The sequence below is a fragment of the Crocuta crocuta genome, unplaced genomic scaffold (assembly GCF_008692635.1).
Source record: "Crocuta crocuta isolate KB4526 unplaced genomic scaffold, BGI_CrCroc_1.0 scaffold164, whole genome shotgun sequence".
In the NCBI taxonomy this organism is placed as follows: domain Eukaryota; kingdom Metazoa; phylum Chordata; class Mammalia; order Carnivora; family Hyaenidae; genus Crocuta; species Crocuta crocuta.
In genome coordinates this window covers 3,235,411-3,262,789 of record NW_027530016.1, presented here as the reverse complement: position 1 = coordinate 3,262,789, position 27,379 = coordinate 3,235,411, and the positions used below count along the sequence as shown (strand labels likewise).

At 36.8% G+C, this 27,379-nt stretch overlaps 1 protein-coding gene across 2 annotated transcripts in view; it reads left to right on the top strand.

The window, feature by feature from the left end:
• RMDN2 (regulator of microtubule dynamics 2) overlaps window positions 1-27,379 on the top strand; it is a 66,319-nt gene that overhangs the window by 5,478 nt on the left and 33,462 nt on the right. The window contains exons 2-5 of one of the 2 annotated variants that reach the window (XM_077764222.1): window positions 2,481-2,948; window positions 20,027-20,201; window positions 21,257-21,359; window positions 25,540-25,600. In XM_077764222.1, coding sequence (XP_077620348.1) covers window positions 2,497-2,948; window positions 20,027-20,201; window positions 21,257-21,359; window positions 25,540-25,600 — 791 coding nt within the window. In that variant the 5' untranslated portion in view covers window positions 2,481-2,496. Of the gene's footprint in view, window positions 1-2,480; window positions 2,949-8,350; window positions 8,450-20,026; window positions 20,202-21,256; window positions 21,360-25,539; window positions 25,601-27,379 lie in introns of those variants that run through there. The other variant, XM_077764223.1, reaches the window with a different exon arrangement.

Here is a 27,379-nt window from a genome sequence, read left to right as displayed (position 1 = left end):
TGAGGGCCCTAATCCCATTTATGAAGGCTCTGCCTCCTGAAGTCCCCACCTCCTAATAATACTACTACCTTGGGGATTAAGATTTTAACATATGTGTTTGGAGGAGACATAAGCATTTAGTCTGTAGTAGATGGTCTCTATTGCTTTGTCTTCAGGTTTGCTGACATTTTTCCAACAATGTTTTTTCTTCTGTTAGTCTCATTCAAAACAGTTTTATTTCAGATATTTTATTTGTTGTCTCTAGAAGTTCTATTTGGTTCTGCTTAATAACTTCTGTTTCTCTCCTCATCATGTTTATATTTTCCTTTAACATGTTTTTAATATTTAAGTAGTGAACAAATTTGTAATGGTTGTTTTAACATCCTGTCTGCTGTTAATTGTATCATCTCTGTCATTTTCCTGCTCCTTTATGTATCTAGTAATTTTTGATTAGATAATCAACATTGTGATTTTATGTTGTTGAGTTCTGAACATCTGCTATTCCTTTAAAGACAACTGGAGTTTTTTGAAGGCAGCTATATTATTTGATCCTTTGGAGATTCAGTTTCAATCTATTTTAGAGCAAGTCAAAATAGACTTAACTATAGGGTTAATTTCACCTCATTTTCAAGGCATTACCTTTGTGAGGTCTCTACTGAAAGCCTCAAGTATTTGATAAACACTCCATGCTGGCTGGTGCTCAGCTTATAGCTCCCTGGTAATGGTTCTATTTCTGGAAATTGTTCTTTCGCCTGGTCTGATGGGGTTTCACTCCATGCATATCCAGCCTGGTATCCATTAAAAGATTTAAGGAGACCCTTATGCATATTTCTAGAGCTCTTTGTCTACATAGCCCCCTTCATCTTCAGTACTGTGCGACACAAATTCTAGGTGCTTCGGTTTCTCTGAACTCTGATCTCAGTTCAGCTCAGTAGGCTACCAGCCTTTGTTTGGATTTCTCCTTCCTGTGCCCTAGTCCAGAAGTTGCCTCCAGTTAATAACCTGGGGAGATCATAGGACTGAATCTCATTTGTTTCTTCTTTCTTGGGAATCAAAGGTGACAGTGCTGTACTAATCTCCTTGAGAAAGTGTCAAGAAAAACAAACCAAAAATTTTGTGAATTTAAATTACTGTAATGCACAGTTTACCATTATTTGTAACATTTTCCCCAAGTTGCTAACAAAATTTAATATACAAGTTTACCTGTTTACAAAATAGTGGAAATTGATGGGAAAATAATTTTGAGAACTTCAAAGTCTATAAAAAACGCCTCAGTATATTTTACTCTAATCACAGAAGTTTATCATAATACTAATATATTTACTGCCATTTTAAAGTCTAGGAAGAAAAGGGAGCTTTATATTGTTTTCCTTTAGTGGTCTTCTGATTTTAAAAACAGAGATAAAGCAAGAAACCTAGTGAAGATGGGATATACCAAAGAAACATTATGGTGCATTTAGTCAAAGTAGCTGAGTTTATATGGAATTAAATGCGAACAGTGAAAGTTCAGATGGAGAAAAGATTCAAAGAAATGACATTTTTGTTACTTTAAAAAATAGGAAAATTTGAAAGAAAACAACAACATTAAGACTTCAGACAGAAACAGAAATGTAGGGAGCAGAGGAATTCTGGGTAAAAAGAAGAAAAGCGATGAAGCCTGTACATATTAGAATTTTTGCTCTCCATGTTGAGTAGAACAGAGGTGAGGTGGGTTACCAGCTTGCCAGAGCTCTCTTTTATATTTTAAATCCTTGGGTTTTTAAAAATGTTGTTTATTACCTTAACTGTACATGTGAACTGGGTGCTAAGAAAAAGCTCCTTGGGGCCCTAAGTGGCTCAGTTGATTGAGTATCTGACTTCAACTCAGGTCATGATCTCACGGTTTGTGGATTCAAGCCCTGAGTCAGGCCCTGTGCTGAATGCTTGCTCAGAGCCTGGAGCCTGTTTCCGATTCTGTGTCTCCTCTCTCTGCCCCTCCCTGGCTCACGCTCTGTCTTACTCTGTCTCTCAAAAATAAATAAATGTAAAAATAAGATTTTAAAGATAAAGCTCCTTGAACTTCCTTAAAGATAAGATCCAGAAATCAGCATACTAATTTTATACAGATTAGGGGTTCAAGCACAGTTAAGCACAGTTTGAATTCTTATATAGTTTTTTTTCAAAAATGTATAATGATGCTTTTCCGTTATCACTATCATACTCTATAAAAATATATGAAAAAGAGTACATTTCCAATCAGTCATGTAGAATACAAATTCTGAATTAAAGTTGCTACTTTACATTGGGCTTCAGTGATATCCTTAAAGTAAATATTTCTACTGGGCCACTACTTTTTAGAGGTAAATATATTATACTTATAATACATTCCAGTTTGTGATTTACTGTGTGTGTGTGTTGTTTATGACATAGACTTGGCTTTTGTTGATAGAGAAAACCTTAACGTTTTTGTCTTGGGCAAAGACAGAAACAACATTCATTTACACTTATGCTTTCAATTTTAGAAACAAAACCAAAGAAATGCCTCATTCCACAAATAAAGAACTGATATTTGGCATCATGGTGGGAACTACTGGAATCAGCCTGCTTCTCTTGTGGTACCACAAGGTTCGTAAATCAAGGACAGCACTGAATTTACCTAAATTCCTTTCCCTGGGTAATAAGTTCGATTCCATGACTTTTCAAGATGAAATGTATAACGGCCATGGAACAGTAGCAATCTTTCAAGGAAGGCAACTTCAGATATTGGAGAAGTTAAATGAATTACTGACAAATATGGAAGAACTCAAAGAGGAAATCAGAGTCCTTAAAGAAACCATTCCAAAGCTGGAGGAATATATACAAGGTGAACTTGGAGGGAAAATAACTGTTCATAAAATAAGTCCTCAGCACAGAGCTAGAAAAAGAAGGCTTACCACAGTTCAAAGTTCCGCAACAAGTAATAGTTCAGAGGATGCAGAAAGTGAAGGAGGGTAAGTTTCTTGATGATGTTTCCCATGTTGAACTGATTATTTATTTCATTATTGCTGTTATTTAGGTGCTTTCATTATGTATGTCCAGTTATATATTCTGCTATTAATAAGATATAAAAAGGAATGATTATTTTTGCTTACATCATACTTAAAACTATATTCAATAGTGGTCTGTATTTAAGATAGTTTAGACCACATTGATAGAAGGAATATAAGTAACGTATTAGCATGAGGTGACATCATGTGAGTAATGAAAAAGTCAGTCGTTACTTGCCAAAATGTGGAACCTCTTTTTATATGTGGCCACGGTATGACCCCTTATATAAGAACTTGCTGTGGTGATGGAAATGGTCTAAATCGACGCTGCCAATATGGTAGCCACTAGCCACGTATGTCTGTTAAGCACCTGAAATGTAGCTAGTGCAACTGAGACGCTGAATTTTAATTGTAATCTATTTATTTATTTATTTATTTAAAAAATTTTTAATGTTTTATTTATTTCTGAGAGAGAGAGAGAGACAGTGTGAGCAGGGGAGGGTCAGGGAGAGAGGGAGGCACAGAATCTGAAACAGGCTCCAGGCTCTGAGCTGGCTGTCAGCAGAGAGCCCAATGTGGGGCTCGAACCTACGAACTGTGAGATCATGACCTGAGCCGTGGCTCAGACAGTTGAGCATCTGACTTCAGCTCAGGTCATGATCTCACTGTTCGTGAGTTCAAGCCCCGCATCGGGCTCTGTGCTGACAGCTCAGAGCCTGGAGCCTGTTTCACATTCTGTGTCTACATCTCTGTCTGCCCCTCCCCCACTCATGCTGTCTGTCTCTCTGTCTCTCAAAAATAAATAAACATTAAAACAGTTTTTAAATAAAATAAAAACAAAGTGTAAGTTGTGTAAATTTTAGATTGCCTGTCCTTATAAACCTCCCACGGGACAGAAATGACTGGTCATGGTAAGATTCTGTCCCAGCCCCCTCACCACATTTAAGCTGGAAATGAACCCTTGATGGCAACATTAAAACATCAAATGACAGTTACATGTTCCGCTATGTAAAGTTTCTCTTTTGCCAAAGGTGCCTGGAGATTTTGCCTTCTTTTAGTAAAAGAGATGCCAGTCACAATTTGCTGACACCGTCTTACACAAGACAAGGAAAAAAACCTAGTTATATCCTTGGGTGACATCAAAAACTTGAGTGGGTAGATCAGTAGAATGCGTTTTCTGCAAATAGTATCTCCTGCATGCTGTCTTCATTTCACAGTATCATCATGGACTGAGGGATTTATGCCTTTTTTGGATTTGGCTAATTTCATGTACTGCGTTGTGGAGCTGATGATGCCTGAGGCTCAAATTCTCATAACGTGGCCGTCAGAGGGCCTGTCAGCATTCTTCCTTTTCCGTCTCAGCACCAGCGTGAACATCTTGGAAAGCATCTGTGCTGCTCGGTAGCATTATGTCTCAGCTGATTTTGTGTTTGTCCCTGCTCCAAGACTTGGAGTCAGTCACCGCCTTGGCAGCTTCGGTTCCTTTCAGTGACAAGGAGTATGAGACAGCAGTGTCTGGTGTACACACATGTACTATTTGTAGGCAGGATGATACCGGAGCGTGTTTGGGCCCATTTTTAGAGTCAGGGTGAAGAAAAGGGGGGTTAACTATTTTTAAGGTCACAAGTTCATACTGGTGTTTTCACCGTAAACTGAAATTCCTGCCTTAGTTCTAAAAACTTTTGAGCTCATTTTCTTTTTCAGGGGGCTCACTGTTCTTCTCTCTGTCAGCCTTCATCTGTATTGCTCCACTCAGCCATGAGTTTAAAAAACCATTTATTTGTTTTTAATGTTTATTCATTTTTGAGAGACAGAGTGCGAGGAGGGGAGGGGCAGAGAGAGAGGGAGACACAGAATGTGAAGCAGGTTCCAGACTCTGAGCTGTCAGCACAGAGCCCAACATGAGGCTTGAACTCACAGACCATGAGATCATGACCTGAGCTGAAGTCGGACACTTAACCAACTGAGCCACCCAGGCGCTCCTCTTTAAGTCATGATGTTATGTAAAGCTTTAGAAACCTCTCTTACACCAGTTTCATCTTATTCCAGTTTGGATTAAAGTAATATCCTGTAATAAACTCATAGTTCCTCATTTCAAGGGGGCTTTACAAAGAATACATGTGTTTCAACATGAGACAATTCTGTTAAGTAAATCAGGGTTGTATAGTGACCCTATGGGCCTTATTTCTTTTTTTCTCGACTTAGGCATTTTCCACGTAGCGTTAAGTTCATATGATAGCTTCAACAGACACAATTCTGATTATTTGAAAAGAAACCCCCCACCAACCTACCCCCAAAAGAACACCACACCATACTACTCGAGCCATAACACCTAGTACCTCAGCTATTACTCTGCAAATATAGGGCGTGGTGATGTCAGCAAGACCACAGACGGAAACAGGCTTTTGAGATTTTCTTGAAAACTCGTTACAAAAATATACTCTTTGCTTTTTGTTCATTTACATTTTTTATTCCTAACCGTGGTTTACTTCTGCCAAGCCCGTTTTAATGTTGGACTTCCCTTTCTCAAGGCCTGGGGAGGAAGACAAATTCAAATATTCATGATGGGGTCCTTCTGTATTCTTTCAGGTTGTAGAAGTATACATTTGCACACAAAAATTGGTTCTTGTTGCGGATTTTGGAAAATAAAAACACTACACGTAATCGCGATCCTTTTTGCAGTCCTCTCGCTCAGAGGTAACTTTTATCTTAAAGTTCCTGCAGAGTCTTCCTTTGAAAGTCTGCATGTTTCCCATAGTTGTGAGTGTTTATATCAACAATGAATGAATGGTGTTTGGTCCTTAAAATTTACATAAATGGTAGGGTGTAAACCATTTTGTCACTCGCTTTTGTATCAAATGTTTTTATTCGAGATTTTTCCAGACTGATGTATGTAAATTTATCTCATTCTTTTTGGTTGCTGTGTTGCATTTCGTTGTATGTAAATGCATTAATTTCTCAACCTGTGGGTAGCTGTTTATGTGACCTCACCTTTTTTTTTTTTTTGCTCTTTTAACCAATGTTTTATTGAACACCTTCATATTCCCTTAGGTACATGTGGAATAATTTGAAAATATAGACTTAGAATTGGATGCTGAGTTGTAGACCAAATATATTGTTATCCTTTATAACTAAACTATTCTTTAGAGTCTGCCAGTGCGTGAGAACTCTTATTTTCCCCTACAAATTCTTAGAGACTTGTTAATTTTAGGCAACCTGATGGTTATAGTAACTAATCATTATTTCAGCTTGCATTTCCCTGAACACTAATAAGACTGAGCATCTTTTCATAGTTTATTTGTATTCTGGTCTTCACATCTGTGAATTTCTTTTAAAAATGAGGGGCACCTGGGCGGCTCAGTCGGTNATTACCCCCCCATAAATAAACTTTGTAAAAAATAAAAATAAAAATGAAACAGTAAAGGAACGTGAAACTAACAGTTGGGATTCCCTTTATTCACTCAATGAAGAATGTCTACTCTGTGCTAGCCACTGTGTTGGCTCTCAGGTCCGTGAGGAAATTATACAAAGCCTCGCAAGTCAAACAGATTTTTAAAAAAATGTTTAGAGATGCTGTGTTCTAGTCTTAACCAGAGCCCCAATGGCCGACAACAGCAATAAGAGCCATCAAGTCTTCCCTTGCACTGTAGAGCCAGTTGGTAGCCCCTCCTAGGCGGGAGCTGCCAATCGATGGAAGTCCCTGCCCGCATGAGCATTCACCCATCTGAAGCCTGTGAGAAGGAGCTGAAGGGCTGAGAGAAGCATTTCTTCGGGGAAAGTTGTCCCTGTTCCAGGCATCCCTCCGGAATGTGTACGAAGCTGATGCTCTCGGAACGCATGACGTCGCTCAGGCAGAATGTATCACCTGGGAAGAGTGAAGGGGTGGAGGACAGAGCCTTTTGGAACCAGTACCGATGGGACGAGCAGAAGAAGGTGAGCCTGCCCAGGAAAGACTGAAGACTGATCCAGGAAGTGGGAGCAGACCTTTGGTGTTCCATCTAAAAAGTCATTGCCGGACCCAAATTTATCTATGTTTATTTTTTCTCCTGTGTTATCTTCCAGGAGTTTTACAGTTTGCATTTTATACCGAGGTCTGTGTTCCAGCTTGAGCAATTTTTGCAAAGGTTGTAAGGTCTGTGTGACCTGCTCTTTATCTAGGCCAAATCTCGGGATGGTGGCAAGAAACCCTGAGGAATGAGGTCATGTTTCCCTCCAGGGCCAACAGCACCTTTGGCAGATGTGCCTACTGCTTGTGGTAAAAGTAGTGCATTCCCTAAACGGTGCCGTCTTTTCTTTGTAGCACAGAGCAGTGCAAATGCAAGCGTCTCTGGGCCCTCTGCATTGCCCCTGTGGGACCTGGGGGCCGGGAGAACCAGCACACAGACGCTGGTGACCATACTGCTTGATTTGCTGTGCACACAAGAAAGTCCTGTCTCTCTGACCCAAGAACCATGTGTGAAACATTAATGGTGAATAACGCATTAGCTTCTATGGAGGGTAAAGTCAAATGACCAAACTGACAATTATATGATGAAAATTAGGGAGGGTTAGGCCTCTGAAAAGTAATTTGTTCAAAGGTTTCCCAAAGAAGATTGTACAGAAACAGGAGGTAGTAACATAACAAGGTATTCAGGATACTGAGAAGTAACAAAGTTTATATCTGAGGCAGTGTTTTATGTCATCAGTGGCTTTACACGCACACCTATTATAGGGACAGTGCTCCGAGTTGGTTTGGAAAGGAGAGGACAGTAGTTCTTTTCTGAAAACGCTGTTAACCTTGTTTTGAAATGAGTAGAAGTTGTTTCAAGGGATTAGAAACAGTCGCACACAGGCAGGCCTCCATCTTCTGGGCATGGGGCCCACACAATCCGATGGCATGCTCTGCTGTCAACATAGATAAAGCTGGTTTTGTTTTGGGGGCAATGAGGTTTCCTCTTTATGTCTTTATTTTCCTTCATCAATGCATCTTTGGGCCAAAGTCTGTAATGGTCACTTTTCCGTGTCACCGGAGGGTATAAAAGCCTTAAGGAGTGTTCTGGGAAAGTAGAATGGATTAGTAGGCTGAGGGCGCAGAGGACGGCTAGTGAGAGAGACCATCCCGGGCAAAGGATAGTGCAGATATTATATATGTTACTGCCTTCGTCCTTCATCCTGCCTTCTCATCCTTGATTTGTTGGCTGACTCCTTGAACACGATGGAGTTATACATTCCCCAGTCACGTGAATTTCAGCTTTTCAGAAAGGTGAGCCACAGAACAGTTTTATCCTAACCTGATGTCATCAGATTCTAGAGTCTGCTGTCATCACATTCTGGGTTATTGCCATGTTAATTCCACATGCAGCTTAAGCATTCAGTCTTCTGACCTGTTCCACCTACACAGGGCATTTTATGGCTTAAAGATGATGGCTTAGAAAGGAAGGGAAAAATTTACTTTGGATTAAATTCAATATGGGAAAATGCTTAAGGTAAGCCTTTAAAAAGAAAAAAACCCAGCAACCCACTGTTCCATATGTTTCATGTGCTAAAGAACGTGGAAGCATTCGCAAACCAAACTTTAATGCTTCCTTTAGTTTCCCATAATAACTGAATCTCTGGAAGAGCTGGATATTTATCTGCAGTATTCTCTCTAGAGAGGTCCCACTTCATCCATGGTGGTTAATATTTTAAAATGTATTAGTCAACGGGGCATAAATTTATTCTACTTAAACTCCTTTAATATAGGAGTTCAAGAGACTCAAACAGATAGTATGATTTAAAACAGGAAGTCCTGCCATTTCCTTCAGGGGAGACTTTTGTTCTCATGCCCTCTTGTATGTTTCCCCTGATCTTTCTTTCTGCCTGTTTTCCTGAGACTTTCTATATATCTTCCCCAAATTTAATAGATTGGGCAGGTATTGTGGAGGTAGAGATAATCTTTTAGACTAGGGCATTCTGCGGGGGTACATCTGTGTGACCATCAATTCAGCCGCCATTATTTTCTCATTCTCCGTTGTTTCCATATATAAAGTGGATATTATTCTTCAGGAGGCTTGGTAGGTTTCCTCCTCTGCTCCCTATTTTTTTTTCCTCATTTGACCCTTTTCTCACTCTAGCTACTGCAAAGATGACCAGAGCCTCCTACCAAATCATCCTGCAGATCAAGTCACTTTAGACTACCTGTACCTTGGAGCGTCTTCCGTTACTCACCGAACTATATCTCTTGGTCCTAAAAGAGCTCATCCATCTGCAGTATCTAAAGTCAGTTCACGTAGAGGAAGTAAAGATTTATCTTCATCAAGTGCATCTGTCCACTCGTCTTTCTCTGGAAGAAGACCTTCTTTATTTGTGAAATTTCAGAAAAGTGGTATTTTCCCCAACCGTCAACAAAGTAGAGCCAATTTTGATTCTCAAGAAAAAGGCAGCTTCAGTGATTTAAAATATTCCTCAAACCATTTTGGCGTTAGATCCCAAGGACTTTCCTCAGCCCCTAGACTTAGTATAATTTCCTGTTACGATAGCACGAGTTTTTTTGATCTTCAATCAAGAGGTCATAAAATCTTTAATCCAGATGAAATTGAAGCAGTTTCTAAAAGCTCAAGTATGGCTGGTGCTGAAAAATATTTAAGCCCATGCTCTCCCAAATATAACATTGGGCAATTTATGAGTTTTGAGACAAAAGCTAACTCTTCAACCCATCAGAATGCTGTTGATAGAAGCATCTACCAACACAGCACAGCCACCTTACTTTCTCTTCCAACTCTGACTTCCTATTCCTGTCAACAAAGCGAGATTGCTACTGATACTGAAGAAAGAGGCCAATCAAGGAAAGTTGACCTTCATCCTGGTTCTCAAAATCACCGTATTGATTATTTTCCACCTAGGATGCAACAGCATCCCTCTCAAAGAGTAACTTCCCCTGTTTTTCTGTAATGTTGGGTTTTCTTCACTTTATAAAAATGCTACTAGCTTTATCCCACCTCAGAATGACATTGCTTCAGATTCCTTGGAAGATGAAAACATTGCTCTTTCATCTCAGGATGAAGACACATCTTCATCTATTACAGTCCCTAAAATAAGGTGGCCTCAAATTCTGCCTTTTCTTCGAGGGATAGCTCAAAGCAGAAATTTTCCCACCAGGCATACTCCACAGCCCATAGTATTCACTGCTCAGTTCTCACAGGAATCTTGTCTTTCTCAGTTTCACTGCATTTTTGGAAAAAAGACCTTCACGCTGTAGTCTAAATTTAACTGTAATTGCTGTATTTTTTTTAAAAGATAGTTTAGTGACATTATTGGAGTTTGGAAGCCAAAGATTATTAATCTGTTTCAGGCTTTTAACAAATTGACTGCTTACAGATTGTCCACTCTCAAATTTCTGGGTGATGATTGTAATATTTCTGTGATCTGAAAATAACATCAAACATTGATATATAGGTCCTCTAAATTTATGACATTCTTTGAGAGTTTTAACATCTTCTTTAATCCTACTCTAATCATGACGGACAGTTTTCCTGTGTCATCTATGGAGCTATATTCAGCAATTCACAATTTTTCATTTATATTGGCCTTGTTAACTGCATTTCTCATGCCAGATACCCCCTGACAGATGATATTTTTACTAATATAAGGATCAAATTATAAATACAAATATGTTATAATGGAAATATGTAGAAAATTTCAATATGGAACCCAGATATTTTAAGTAAATAATTTTCATACACATTTGTGTGTGCATGTCTGTGACTTCAGAGAACTCAAAGTCAGAGTTTTAATAGATTCATAAATTAGTCTTTATTTAAAAAAATTTTTTTAATGTTTATTTTTGAGAGAGACAGAGCTCAAGTGTGGGAGAGGGGGGGAGTGAGGGAGACACAGAATCCGAAGCAGACTCCAGGCTCTGAGCTGTCAGCACAGAGCCCGACGCGGGGCTTGAACTCACAAACTGTGAGATCATGACCTGAGCCGAAGTTGGACGCCCAACCAACTTGAGCCACCCAGGTGCCCCATTCTTTATTTTTAAAAGTGAACATTTTTCATATTTTTTCCAAAATTTTTATTTAAAACATTTTTTATATTTTAAAAAATGTCTCCTGAAATTTTATTTTTGAGTAAATATTTTTCAATTTTTTCCCATTATATTAAAGTTTATAAATATATTTATCAGAATAAGTAATGAATGGAAAATGTATATAGGCAATTAAAAATACTTAAGTTAGAATACAGCTAGTTTTTGCAGAGGAAAGGAATTGGCATCATTTTCAATTAGTTGTCATGATAAAATGCCCCCTAAACCTATATCATTGGGCTATGATGTTACTTTTACTTTTGAACTTTTCTCCTCCTTTTAGCATGTATCTTTACAAAATTTGTTTTCTACTTCAGTTTTTTATTTGTGGTAAAATGCACATTACATAAAACTTACTGTCTTAACCATTTTTTTAAAAAATATTTTTTATTTATTTCTAGGAGAGAGAGAGAGACAGCGTGAGCAGGGGAGGGTCAGAGAGAGAGGGAGATACAGACTCTGAAATTGGCTCCAGGCTCTGAGCTGGAAGTCAGCACAGAGCCTGACGCGGGGCTCGAACCCACGAACCGCGAGATCATGACCTAAGCGAAAGTCGACGGTTAACCGACTAAGCCACCCAGGTGCCCCTGTCTTAACCATTTTTAACTTTAGTGACATTAAATACGTTCATATGGTTATGCTACCATTATAACTATTTATGTCCAGAATTTTTTTTCATTTTCCAAACTGAAATTCTGGACCCAATAAACAAGCACTTCCCACTCTCCCATCTGGCAACTCCACTCTTCTACTTTCTGTCTGTGTGGATTTGTTTCCTCTAGGTACCTTAAAGAAGTGGAATTATATGGTATTTGCTTTTTGTAACTGGCTGTTTTTCACTTAGCATAATACCTTCAGCTGTCATCCATGTTGTAATGTGTCACTTTCCTTATTTTTTAAGGTTGAATAGTATTACTTTGTATGTATATACCACATCTGTTGATCTATGAATGGATACTTTGGTTGCTTCTACCTTTTGGCTATGATGAATGATGCAGCTATGAGCATGGATGTACAAATATCTCTTCAAGGCCCTGCTTGCAGCTCTTTTGATTGTATATCCAGAAATGGAATTACTGGATCATATGCTAATTGTATTTTTAATTTTTTGAGGTACTGCCATGTTTTTTCTATAGCAGCTGCACCATTTTATGGTCCTCCAAGAGCTCACAAGGATTTCACTTTCTCCACATCCACACCAACACTTGCTCATTTCTATTTTTTGACAATAACCATCCTAACAAGGTGGTATCCCATTGTGGTGTCAATTTCTCTGATGTTTAGTGACACTGAGAATTCTTCCATGTGCTTATTGGCCTTTTGTATATCTTCTTTAGAAAGATATTCCTTCAAGCCCTTTGCCCATTTTTTTAAAATTTGGTTGTCTGCTTTTTGCTGTTGAGTCGTAGGATTTATATATACTGGATACTAACCCTTTGTGAGATATAGGATTTACAAATATTTTCTCCCATTATGTGGGTTGCCTTTCACTCTGTTCATTATGTCCTTTGATGCACAGAATTTAATTTTAATTTTGATGTCTAATTTATTTTAATTTTGATGTCCAGTTTATCTATTTTGCTTCTATTGCCTGTGCTTTTGTTGCCACATCCAAGAAATCATTACCAAATACAGTATCTATGGGGCGCCTGGGTGGCTTAGTCGGTTAAGCGTCCAACTTTCGCTTAGGTCACGATCTCGCGGTTCGAGATCATGGAGCTTCCCATCCACCGTCTTGCTGACATCAGTCTCTCTTGGCGTGTATCTTTTGGAAAAAAATGTTGGAGGGAATGAAGTGTTAGGTAAGATTGAACAAAAGGAACTGAGTCAGGGTACCTGATGTGGCCAGGCATGTTTTTGCCTATTCTGATGCAAGTCACTACTAATACACTTTTGTAAATACACTATTTTCGTAGAAAATAATGTCGTTTTCTCTTTAAATAGTGCAGTGATACCTTTAAAGACACTGTTGTTGCTATTGAAGCAAGTAATTGATTGTGCAGAAGAGATGAAAGGGTAGGAGAAATGGCATAGTTCTTATTCAAGTTGGGAGCAATAAATAGGGCCAGAAAAGTAAATGATATGACAAATGTGTGTAAGTAAATTTGACATTTTAAGGTGGGACTCTCCAGACCTGCTAAAAGAGAAAATTCTGACATCAGATATCTATGAACTGATTTTTCCCCGCCTTAGTCCAAATCTGAGCTCTAACCCAAAATGAATACATGTTTGGATTTTCCCAGACCTGTTTAGATATGCCCTATTTTTAAAATTTGCTTTTAAAACTTTTTCATAATTTTTGATAAATGCTTAGTTATAAGTAGAAGATTCCTACCCAAAGTGGGAAAAGAGTTTCCCTACACTTGAGTGTTTCTAAATGTGGGGATAAGGCTAGCCTAGATGTTCTCTTTTGTTTTATTGGCCAGTTTGTCTGTTGTTAGGCCATTACCAATTGACTTCTTATAGTTTTATTCTTCATACTATTGCCCTGATCGCTGTTATTTAAAAGTGTCTTTGTTCTTCTTATACTTGCCCTTCCATCTTGATTTTAGAGTCAGGTAAGTTCCATAGGGGGAAAAGAAACCATTGTGGTTTTGATTGGAATTGCATTAAGGTGTAGTTAAATTTGGGGTTATATGAACTTGGGTTCAATGTTAAGTTTTCTTATCCATGGTACCTTTTTCTGTTTAATAAGATATTCTTTAATGTCCTCAAATAGTATTTTTGTAATTTTCTATAGAAAAGTAAAAACAAAAACCAAAACTCTATATGTAATTATTTTGTAGGTACTGTGTGTTTTTCCTGCTATTGTAAATGTTATACTTTATGAAGTTACATTCTCTAACTTGTTTTATAGATATAAGAACATGATTGGTTTTCAAAAATTGATCACAAATGTTGATTAGCTTTGTTTACTTTTTCTTTTAGGGTGTTTTCTATTGAATAAACTCCAAATAATAATACTTCTATTTCTCCTTTCCAATTCTTATGATTTTTATTTGTTTTCTTTTAATATGCTAATAGGATCTGCAGTACATTGATGAATAGAAGCAACATTATTGAACATATAACCTTTTCTATTTCTTACTTTAAAGAGAATGCTTCTAATGTTTCATAATTGTGTGAAATGTATTATAGTTATTGGCATATAACCTTTATTGTGTTCAGAAGTCCCCTTCTATTCCTTATTTCTGGGTTTGGTATTCCTTTGTCCTAAAATGGTATTGAATTTATTGAAGAAAAATTTTTGGTAACCACTGAAATGATCATGCAGTTTTTCTAATTCTATTTATTGTGCTAGAGAAATGTTCTAATATTAAGCTAAGCTTGTAATTCCTGGGAGAAATCCAGTTTGGTTATGATGCATTCCTTCATGTTTGTTGCGGTTTTTGGTTGGTATTTGTGATGTCTCTGATACCTTTGGTTGATATTTTCACGTCTATATTTATGTGTGGAATTGGTCCATAATTTTCATTTCTTCTACTATCTTTGTTTGATTTTGGTGTCAGTTTTACCAGCTTCATAAAAGGAATTAGGAGGTTTTCCCTCTTCTTTTAATTCCTTACAAGAATTTGAATATACCTAATTCTTTGGATATTTGGTAGAATTCCGCTTAAGGGAAATTGAGTCTCTCTCTCCCTTTCTCTCTTTCTCTCTCAATCTGTGGTGTGTGTGTGTGTGTGTGTTGAAATAAATTCTGGTTTAATTTATTCAATGGATATAGGAATATTCACTTTTTTGTTTTTTCTTATAAAAATAAAATATTGAGATATTACTCATATACTATAAAATTCACCCTTTTAAAGTGTATAATTTGGTGGGGGTTAGTTTATCCACAGAGTTATATAGCCATCATCACTCTCTAATTTCCAAACACTTTCATTATTCAAAAGACAGCCCTGTGCTGTGTTTCCACTCATTCTCTATCTCCTCTCATTCCCAGGCCCTGTCAACCATTATTCTACCTTTTGTTTCCATCGTTTTGCTTATCTTGTACATTTCATAAAATGGAATCTTACTAATATGTGGCCTTTCACTAAGCATAATATGTTCAAGGTCCATTCATGTTGTATCATACAATTAATAGTACTTCATTCCTTTGTATTACCAAATAATATTTCATTGCTTACTCATTTTGTTTACCCTTTCATCTGGTGATGGGCATTTGAGTTGTTTTCATTTTTTTTGGCCATCATGAATAAGTTTCTGTGTACATTCCTATACAGGTTTTTGTGTGGACGGATGTTTTCAGCTCTTTTGGATGTGTACTTAGGAGTGTAATTGCGGAGTCATATGATAGATAACTCCATGTTAAACATTTTGAGGAACTACTGAATTGTTTTTCAAAGTTGATGCATATGCATTTTACAGTCCCATAAGCAGTGTCAGAGAGTTCTAGTTTTTCCATATGCTTATCAACAGTTGCTATTGTCTGTTTTATTTTAGCCATCTTACAAGTTGTGAAGTGATAATTAATTGTGGCTTTGATTTGTATTTTCCTAGTGACTAAAGATATTGAGCCTCTCTTAATGTGTTCATTGGCTATTTGTTATCATCTTTTGATGAAATATCTATTAAGTCCTCTTTCCATGTTGAGTTATTTGTCTTTTTATTATTGAGTTGTAAGGGTTCTTCATATATTCTATATATAGGTCCCTTATCAGATATATGATTTGTAAGTATTTTCTTCCATTTTGTGAATTAAATAGATGAAAAAAATTTCCTTTGAAACACAAATTTTAAGTTTTGATAAAACCTGTATTGTTTATTTTTTCTTTTGTCTTCTCTGCTTGTAATGTCATTCATATCTATGACACCATTCCCTAGTCTATTGTTACAAATATTTACTCCTGTGCTTTCTTTTAAGAGTTTTATAGTTTTGGCTCTTACCTTTAGAGTTTTGATCCATTTTTAGTTAATGTTTATATATGGTGCGAGGTATGGATTCAACTTCGTTCTTCCGCATGTGGATATCTATTTGTCCAAGTACCATTTATTGAAAATACAATTGTTTCCTCCACCAAGTTGCCTTGGTACTCTTGTCAAAACAAGTTGATCATAAACATAAGGGTTTATTTCCAGACACTTAATTCTTACTAGGCCTTTAATCTCTAATCCATGTGTGTCATCCTTCTGCCAGTACTTGATTACTATGACTTTGTAGTAAATTTTGAAATTTGGAAGTGTGAATTCTCTAACTTTCCTCTTATTTTACAAAATTATTTTGGCTATATTAGGTCCGTTGCTTTTCCATATGAAATTTATGATCAGCTTACCAATTTCTGGGGGAAAATGTTACCAGCTGAGATTTAATAGAAATTGTTTAAATCTGTAGATAAGTTTGGGGAGTGCTGCTATCATGCTAATACTAAATCTTCTGATATATGAGCATGAGATTTCTTTTCATGCATTTAGATCCTATTCTTTAATTTCAACAATGTTTTATAGTTTAAAGTGTACAAGTTTACACATTTTTTGTTAAATGCAATCCTAAGAATTTTATTTTTTTTAATAATATTGTTAGTGAAATTGTTTTCTTCATTTTGGGATTGTTCATTTTTATTTATAGAAATACAATTGTCTTTTATTAGTTGATTGTGTATCTTGAAACCTTATTGAACTAGTTTATTAGTTCTAATAACTTTTTGTGGATTCATTAGGATTTTCTATGAATAAGATGATGTTATCTGTGATTGGAGATAACTTTCCTTCTTTCTTAACAATTTGGGCACCTTTTATTTCACTTTCTTGACTAATTTATTATTTTTTTTCATGAGCAGTTTTAGCCAATTATATTTTTTTTAGGTGCTTGTCTTTCCTTTCAAAGTTCAAATTTATTAGCATAAACTTTTTCATGATAGTCCATTATTTAAATCTGTGCTCTTCTCTGTAGTAACAATGGCTCTTTGCTTTATTCCTAAGCCTGTTTATGATGATTTCTGCTTGCTTTCTTTTCTTCCATCCTTTTATGTATGAGATTTATCTTTTCAAAAATGTTTTAACTTTATGAAATACAATATACATGTAGAAAAGCATACAAATATCAAGTATACAGATACATGGATTTTCAAACTGAATAAATGGTAAAGTCAGCACCTAAATTTAGAGACAGAATATTATCAATACCTCAGCGACTCCCAACATGCCCTCATCGAGTCACTCCCTGGAACCAACAGGATAACCCATCTTGATTTCTAAATGTAGACAGCAGTGAAAATTGTTTCTACTTTATGTAAATGAAGTAATACACTGCGTACTTATTTGTGTCTAGCTTCTCTCAGTTGACATTTTCTTATTATCGCCATCCATTTTGTTGTGTGTCATTGTAGGCGATTTATTCGCACTACAAAATACCTTCCATTGTGTTCATATACTACGGTGTGTAAGTTTTCTGATCCTAATAGACATTTGGTACTTTCCACTTATGGACTATTATGATTGGATAAACATGTGTACACATTTCTTTTGGGTATATACCTACAAGTGAAATTGCTAGATCCATAGCATATGTATATGACAGCTTCAGGATATATTGCCAAACATATTTCTAAAGCAGTTGTACTAATTTATACTCCCATCAGCCATGTATAAGAGCTCCATCTGCTCCACATCTCCACTGACCCTTGGCGTTTTTTGTCTTTTCCATCTTCGCCATTCTGGTAAGCATGTAGTTGGAACTGTTTCGATTATTTTTAAATATTTGGGTTCCCCCCCTACTTTTTAGTGGTGATTTCTAATTGAATTACATTGTGAACAGGGAATATGGTCTACATAATAGATTATCAGTTGTAGCTTGTTTCATGGTCCTGTGTACATGGCTGTTTTCATAGATACTTCATTATGTAACGGGAAGAGACATTGTTTTCCAGGGGTTGAATGTCGAGTTCTATATGTGTTGATTGGATTTAAGCTTGTTCATTTGGTGTTTAAATTGTATCCTGGCTTTCTCTCACACTTTATCAATTACTTAGAATCTTATGTTAAAAATCTCCCATTCTAATAATGGATTCAATTTCTCCTTGTATATGTTAATTTGTGTTTTCTATATATCTGAGACTTGTGTTTGTAGATGCATAGAAGTCTAAAACTGCTCTTTCTTGTTCATAAATTGAACGATTTTTAGTGTTTTGTGTGCCTCTTTAAATTTTAAGCTTTTTGCTCTAAAGAATATTATGCCCAATACTAAACTAATTACTTCCTTTTGGTTATCATTTTCTTATTATACCTCAGGTGCCTAGAATTGGATTAAAAACTACAAGCTCTCATGACTGGTCCATGCATGCGCCACTTTTATTCATTTAGTTAGTTATTATAAATAATGTGAAAACATCCATGAAACTACCTCCTAAAACAAAAGATAGGACTTAGACAGTAATCCTCATCAAACATTTGGCTCCTATGCCTCCCCTCAGCTGAGGATAACTATCATCATGAATCTATACTCTATATTGTTCATTCCTTCCTTTTTAATATATCATTTTATTGCACCTGTGTGTATATTCCTTGAAACACTTTGAATTTTGATTGTTTTTATGGAAAGGGGATTGTGTTGTATATAATTTTAAGAGCTTATTTCCCCCCCTTAATCTAAGTTTGTTAATATTTCTTCATATTGGGGCACCTGGTGGCTCAGTTAGTTAAGTGTCTACTCTCAATTTCGGCTCAGGTCATGATCTCACGGTTTGCGAGATCGATCCCTGCACAGAGCCCGCTTGGGATTCTCTGTCTCCCCTTCTCTCTGCTCCTCATTGTGCATGCATGCATGCACTCTTTCTCTCTCTTTTTCAAAATAAATAAACATTAAAAAAAGATTCATATTTTGCGCATCACCGTGTTTCTTGCATTTTGACTGTTGTGTGATATTCATCCACTCTTTGATGGGCATTTAGGTTGTTTCTGGGTGTTTTCTATTTGAAAGTACTGCTGTCTTTATTATACATATCTATTATACATATCTTTTTTATTATACATATACTATATGTAACATGTACATATTATACATATCTGTGCATACATATATGCACATATGCAAGAGATCTGGGTTACTGGGTCCTAGAGTATGTGAAGGTTCAGTATTAAAAGATAATTCCAAAGTGTTTTCCCAAGGGTTTCACCAATCTACATTCATGTCAGATCCTGTGGATTGACTTCCTCCCCAGCATTTGGTATTGTCAGATTTTTTACCTTTTATCAATGAAATGAGTATAAAGCAATATCTCTTTGTGGTCTTTATTTGTATTTCTCTAATTGCTAGTGAACACTGAATACCTCTTCTTGTGTTTATTGACTCTATGTATTTTCTCGTTTGGGAAAGTCTGTTTATATCTCCCAAGCATATTTCTGTTGAGTTCACTGTGATTTTATTATTGAATTTTAGGAAAGTTTTTATGTGCTCTTGATACCCATGTTCTTCAGTTGTGTTGCAAACCATTGTTAATGTTAACAAACCAATGTTAAAAACCATTCTGGTTTTTATTTTGCATTTTTATATTTTTTAAAGTGTTTTTTGATTAGCAGCCATTTTTCATTTTAACATAGTCAAACTGATTCATCCTGTATAATTAATAATCATTTACAATTAATGGTTTCATATTTTGGTTAAGAAAATTTTTTGCTCCAAAGACTAAAGGGTATTCACCTATACTCTCTATTTAGAGTTAAAAACAAATTATTTTTAACATTTAATTCCTTATATCATCCAGAGTTATTTTTATGCTATATGGTAGAGATTCAATTTCATTATTTTCTATAGGAATAGCCATTTCCCTCCCGGTCAATCCCTTAATTTCCCACTAATCTCACATGCCAACTCTGTCATGCACCACATTTCCATATATGTATGGATCTACTTCTGGCCATTGTTTTATTCCGTCAGTCACTCGTCTGTTCTTGTACCAGTAGCATACTGTCTTGCATCTTTAAAGGATCACTCTGGCTATTATAACATAACATAACTTTCAAGAGAGTTGATCATTATTTGTTATTTCTGCAATTTTAGGTATATTACAGCTAATACTGACACAGAAGAGCAGAGTTTTCCAGTCCCTAAGGCATTTAACACACACGTAGAGGAATTAAATTTAGATGTCCTTCTTCAGAAGGTTGATAATTTACGTATGAATGAATCTAGCAAGATGGAGAGTTTTGAACTACTTTGTGACCACAAAGAAAAGGTAAGAGATGAGATAATAGCATCTGTATGATTTTAATTTTTATTTAATCTGCTGTCCCATTTATGTTATAACCATAACAATTGGGTTAGTTTACACAAGCCAAATGGTGGATGCAAAATTTTTCCATAATCTAAACTTTAAAAAAGTAAATATAAGAGTTTATTATGCTCTAAGATCATGAAAATGAGAACCAGAGATATGATTTTACAGTTTTATTTTTATTTGATTTTTATCCATTTGTTGTATTTAACACATACCCAAACATAAAGAATAAGACATACTTCTCTTGGGGCAAGAAAAAAACTACATTTTAAGTTTTCTGTCTTGTAGTTATTAATGTAACAGCTATCAGTATTTCATTCTGTTTCTACTAATGGTCATTTTTCAATGTTTAACATTGGGCTGAATTGGGAAAGCCCATCCTTCCTACTACAACCACCTTAAAAGAAAAAGAAAAGAGAGAAAGAAGGGCAGAGAGAGAGGGAGGGAAGGAGGGAGAAACAGAGGAAGGGAGGTAGAGAGGGAAAGGTTCTCAATATTTCAGTGAGCAATACATCTTTCTTTCCCATGAACAATTTAAATCCTTTGTCTGAGGCTCTAGCAACTCTAAACAGATTGTTTAAAAGTTTTTAAACCTCCAGCATTATGATTATAATTATAGGTAATGTAGGTTAAAAATGTGACGGTTCTTTGAGTATATGGGATCTCTAATGCTCACTGAGGCATCATATCGAGGGTCGTTACCTTAGAAATAAGAAGAAGATAATACAACCAGTGAAAACTTAAAAATTCTGGTACCTCTCAATTCTCTCTTCCATGTTGGCGTAGAGGTAGAGTCGGGATGACATTCATTAGTTTTGAGATTCAAATGTAACACTATTAAGTCACTTTTTGTAGCCTGAATATTTTGAATTAAAATGTTATATATACATGACTAAATTCAGTCATCTATAAGTACCAGTTCACCTGCCCAATTTGTTAAAAGGTGTAGTGGAAAACATTTATAGTTTCGTCAAGTGACTGAGTTAATCTAATGTACAGTGTTATCTTTTCAGTTTAGAGATGAAATAGAGTTTATTTGGAGGTTTGCTCGTGCTTATGGAGACATGTATGAGCTATCTACTAATGCACAAGAAAAGAAACATTATGCTAATATTGGTAAGTATTTTATAAAGATTGATTTTTCTCAAGTGACAGTTGTTATCTATAATAACCCATTAATGAATTTTAATTAAAGCCAAATTATCTTAAGCTAAAACCAATATGTTTAATCTATTTTATATGTTCTAGTACTGGAAAATACACATAGTCTGAGGACAGAAAGTTTTTTTTAGGACTAAGATATATATTCTTTTTTTAAAATTTTTAATGTTTTATTTATTTTTGAGAGAGAGATAGAGACAGCATGAACAGGGGAGGGTCAGAGAGAGAGGGAGACACAGAATCTGAAGAGAGGCCCAGGCTCTGAGCTAGCTATCAGCACAGAGCCTGATGTGGGGCTCAAACCCACGAACTGTGAGATCATGACCTGAGCCAAAGTCGGAAGCTTAACCAAAGTCGGATGCTTAACCAACTGAGACTCCCAGGCGCCCCAGATATATATTCTTTAAAAATGTTTGAGCATATTAGAATAGACAGCCAAAAAACTCAGATTTCAGATACTAAAGTTTATGACAGAAAGATAATTAGGTAACATTTGAGGAGCAGGAAGACTCAGTGGATGGTTGTCTTTAGCACAATTAAAATACCCCTCCTTGATTCCTGTAAGGGAGAACTGCAGGTGCTACAAAGAGATAATTACTTGAACTTCATTGTCTGTTTGTTTTTTCAAAATGTATCTCCAGAAAACAAGATTAGCCTTGAGTTGATCATTGTTTGAGTGATACAGTACATGATGGTTCATGCTATTGTCCTCTACCCTTTTATGCATATTTTTGAAATTTTCCATCATAACAACATGGTAACAGCCAGAATGTCAAAGCTTTTGTACATATATGTCTCTGCCACTGAATCTCAAAAGTCTTTCTTGTACAAAGCCCCTTAACTGCCATTTCTCTGAGCCTCGGTGTAGTAATCTGACATCAAACTTCCTTAATTTCTCCCTTTATTCCAAACCTTCTCTTTTCCAAGCTTTCTTTCTTTAAGTTAGCATGAGGAAGAAACAGCAAGAAAATAATGATACTGCAGATCTCATTCCACTCTTGTTCCTTGTCATTTTTTTTTGTCTCCAAGAAGGAAATATTTCCAAACTCCTTGTAATTCTATTCCTTCTACTTGTAGATTTCCTTGTGCAGTGACTTCTGCCCCATATTCATCATCAGCTTTCTGGGGCAGTTTTTCTGTAGTGATCCATCTTGTAGGCCATATACAACATGGAATTCTATGGCAAACCATGAGACTCTTGAATGCTGACAAAAACTGAGGACTGATGGATGTGGGGGGGGAGGGGGGATGGGCATGGAGGAGGACACTTGTGGGGATGAGCACTGAGTGTTATGTGGAAACTAATTTGACAATAAACTATTTGTTAAAAAAAAACGACATTCTAGAGGTTCATTAACTCTAGGGTACATAAAAATTTAAAAAGCAGATTTATTTTCATATCTACTGAGAAAATCAGGTCTAGCTGTGTAAACTGCTAAAGTATGAAAGACTTTTTATTGCCCGTAAGCACCTGCCCTACCCTGGGCATCAAGGTTCATCCTGTGTGTGACTGCAGAGGAGCTGATGGCTCTGTGGGGGAAGCAGTAGTATTGAAATAACCACACATTATAAAGAAACAAATGGAAATACATTGCAAGTAGAGGAGAATGCAGGGTGTTATGAGTAATCCCAGAAAGGATATTATAGCAGGGGCTGGGGGTTGATGCAGGAAGCCTTTCCTGTGGAAGGAAGAGTTTCCATACGTGAAATTACTTGGGATCTTTAGTTTTAAATGGAGTAAAAGCTTAATTGAGTTCATAGAAGAGGTGATAAAAATGGAAAAAGAAATGGGCTGGAAGAAACCTGGGGATGAAAATGGAGATCGGAATAGGATATATCTTAAAAAACGAGAAACGTTTATGGTGTCAAGAAAAATGAGTAAAAGCCTGCGATGTAGTCTATTCATTCACATATTGAGGTATATTAAAAACAATTCTTTTTTTTTATCCATTAGGGAAATATTTATTTGAAATTACTGTGTCCAGGAACAATGTTAAAATGAAGGGTGGAGAGAGGGAGAGAAGGGAGAGAGGAATGAGGTAAATGTGATTAAGACGGAGCCACGGTTGAGCATCCAACTTCAGCTCAGGTCATGATCTCACAGTTCACGGGTTCGAGCCCCTCATTGGGCTCTGTGCTGAGAGCCAGCTCAGAGCCTGGAGGCTGCTTCAGATTCTGTGTCTCCCTCTCTCTCTGACCCTCNACAAAGACGAAGCCACACTATGGAACTTGCTAGACAGATCAACATGGAGCCAGCCCATTATACTTCAGTGTTCGGGTAGTAAGTGCTTAGGAAAGGTAATGACAGAGTGGGCTAGAGCTGAGACCAGCGCTGGGGGGCCCTGGAACTCAGTGTAAGGGAGGAGGAAGGGCTGACTGGTTTTCCCCATAATAACATATTTAAAATTGTTATCTGAAGGCATGATTTGGTCACTGGAGAAGCACAGAATTCTTTAATAAAACTCAGGATGGGGTGTAGCATTATGCAGTGTGTCTTTTGAAGTACCCGTAATTTGTATTCCAAGTAAACTATGAATCTTTTATCTAAAGGAACATTATTATAATTTCCAGAATTAAGCCATCAATACAGGTGCCTCAAATAGATCACAAAGTACCATTTTGTAAGTGAAACTGCCTTCCTTTCAGACTTCAGCTGCATAAATGAGTTTGCAAAACCAGCCTGCATATGACTGACCCAGCTTCCATTTGTGTTCTCAGGGTGATGGCCTCTCCTCTATTTTGGGCTGGTGGTTGTACATTAAAAGCTATTTCTGTCCATTTGGCAAAGTAGCTAAAACATTGATCTCATTTTTAATGTTTGTACATTTAAAACTACTTATGTTTTTCACATGTTTATTTAAAAGAAATTACTCTTTAGGGGCTCCTGGGTTATTCAGTCGGTAAAGCATCTGACTTCAGCTCAGGTCATGATCTCATGGTTGGTGGGTTCGAGCCCCACTTCAGGCTCTGTGCTGACAGCTCAGAGCCTGGAGCCTCCTTCAGATTCTGTGTCTCCCCCTCTCTCTGCCCCTCTCCTGCTTGTGCTCTGTCTCTCAAAAATAGATTAATGTTGAAAATTTAAAACGAAAGTCACTCTTTTAATGTATGTCTACAATGTAATGTCAGCTAGCATTAATAAACTTCACTTTTTAATTTTTTCCAGTTTAGGTAGATTTATACATGAGATATTTCCCTTAATGGATAGAGCTATAAAACCCAGAGTGTCCCATCTTAACAAATTAACAGCTAGAATGGTTTCAGAATTAAAGGTCCTTATTTATAAAGATGATCTCAACCACTTATTTAGAAGAGCATTTTGCAGATCACTGGATATGCTCTTCAAGGCCACCACAACAGCAAAAAGGGAGCAGGGTAAAAGGAGATGGTATAAAATGAAGCAGCTCCTTTTTGAGAAGGATTTTTGGAACGTTGTTCAGTTTCGTTGCAAGCATTATGATTTTTCAGGCCGATAGCTAAACCTCTATCCAAAGTAATTATGACATTATGAAAAGTTATTCTAAAACTAAGGGAGATGATTTGGGAGGGTTATGTATGTATCGAGCCTGTTCATCTTTGTGCACGATTAGGTATGCACTTCTCTGGGAAACCTTCCCTTTAGATGGGGTTCTCTCCATCTCAACACTCAGTTCTCTAACACGCTCTCTCGTTTTTTTCATCTTGCTTTTAGTTTTTACGTGCGATCTGTTTGCTTATGTACCTGCTTTCTACTGAACTGTGAACCCTTGGAAGTCAAAAGCTGTGTCTTAATTTGACTTTTTATTCCCAGAGATTATGATAGGACACTCAGAAGGCACACAGTAAATGTTGGTCAATTATAAAACAATTTTTATTAATGCTTTTAAATAATGATTGCATGACTTCCACTTGGTTATATCACTTAGTCCAATGAGCTGAAAACCTGAGCATTCATCAGAATCTCTAGAGGCCAGTTAATACAGATTGCTGAGCCCACAGTTTGTTGTAGAGTAGGTCTCTCTTACAGCCAGAAATTTGCTTTTCTGTAATTGGTACTTCTGGTCTTGGGACCATATTTTAGGAACCACTGACTTAATTCAGTAATCTACCCCCACCAACTCACATGAAGGTACTAAATGTAAGCCCATTTGTCTTTCAGGGAAGACATTGGGGGAAAAAGCTATTACTAGAGCACCCATGAATGGTCATTGTCATCTGTGGTAAGTACGTAGAACTTACGCAGTCTTTTAAAATTCTCACATGCCTCTATATGTTACAATAGATTTTCAAGATATTATCGACCCATTTAAGCTGTCAGTCACATTCACCGAAAAAGATATTTAGTAGATAGCACAGTAACTATTCTTAGTCTCATGTATTTTACAGTATGTATATTTTAAATGTATTCAAGGTCAACTTTCATCGAAGATTTCGTAAGTGAATCTACTAAGTTCAGTGCCTTTGAACATGAAATCCTAATTATATGTGATTTACTATTTTATCTGAAAACAAATACTAAAGTGATGCTATGCTTCTAAATGAAATGTGGAAAGAATGCTTCACAGAATAAAAGCATGTCACTCATTTTTTATACCTTAATAAGTTCATGTATACGAATACTATAGGTCACAGAGAAGTCATTTGTAATATAGGAAAGCTCAAACAAAGAGAATTTAATTCGTTGGATGGGTGTAGCTGAATGCCCTTGGGGAAACAAATTTATTCTTGAGTATATTTTATTTTGGATCCTTTGTTTAGAAGTATAAAACACAAGAAGAAATATATTTTTTTAATTTTTTATTTATTTTTGAGAGAGAGAGAGAGAGGCAGCGTGAGCAGGGGAGGGTCAGAGAGAGAGGAAGGCACAGAATCAGAAGCAGGCTCCAGGCTCTGAGCTAGCTGTCAGCACAGAGGCCGACGCGGGGGCTCGAACCCATGAACCGTGAGATCACGACCTGAGCCGAAGTCAGACGCTTAACTGCCTGAGCCACCCAGGCGCCCCATGAAATATATTGTCTTTAATTAACACTTTGTAGTTGTGTTTTTACGACATTTTTTAGTTCCTAGCAGCAATACAGGTAGTTCAGGTGCTAGGAAGATAAGTGTAATAAATTAATTTATGACCCCTCTCTCAGACCCCGGTTTCCAGAAATCCAACCCTCTAAGGAAGTATTTTATTCTTCGGGAGCACTTTTAGGCAGAATCTCTCTCAAACTGGCTTTCTTTCTGTAGGTCTGCATTTGCCCCACGGGAAATTCTATTTACTCCAACGAACTTTCAAGTGCAAACCTGTTTATTTACTCTGCTACCAGCAGGGGGAGCTCCACCCACACTGTCCTCTTCAAGCCTCTCTGGTTAGGAGTCACGGGACATTTTTTTCTGTCCCTCAGGAGACACAGTCCAAAATAAAAATACATCTTTTGACCTGCCTTCAGTTTGCTTAAGATGAGGTGCAAGGTTGCCCCCTGCCGTCTTCATGAGGGAGTGGGAGGTGGAAGCCACAGCCCCCTCCCCCCCCCAACAATTCTATCCACAGGAATTCTCACTCCTCTACCTCCCACTAGGAGAAAGGTAGTTTTGTATTTAGCATCTTAGCATCTTAGTACATAACTTTAAGATCATTTTCCCAGGTTATGGGGGTGTTGGCTATTATTTCTATGACCAAATTTACCTTCTCATCTAGTTAGCACATTAATATTAATAAATTAACATATATATGCATTAATGTACTTCCTTTCTTCCACTTTTAGTGGTGACTATAATGAACTTGTATTGATCAAGCCACACTGTCTTCATCTCCTTTTTAATATTGGGACTGTTTGGAAGCTAATTGGCTGGATTNAACCCCCCACCCCCACCCCCCTGCCTGTTCTTCTCTGTGGTCGTTTTCCTTCTCCCACACATAGGACTGCATCCCTGAAGGGTCACATTTAAAATGTACAGTAGGTTTTCTGGGCGCCTGGGTGGCTCAGTCAGTTGAGCATCTGACTTCTGCTCAG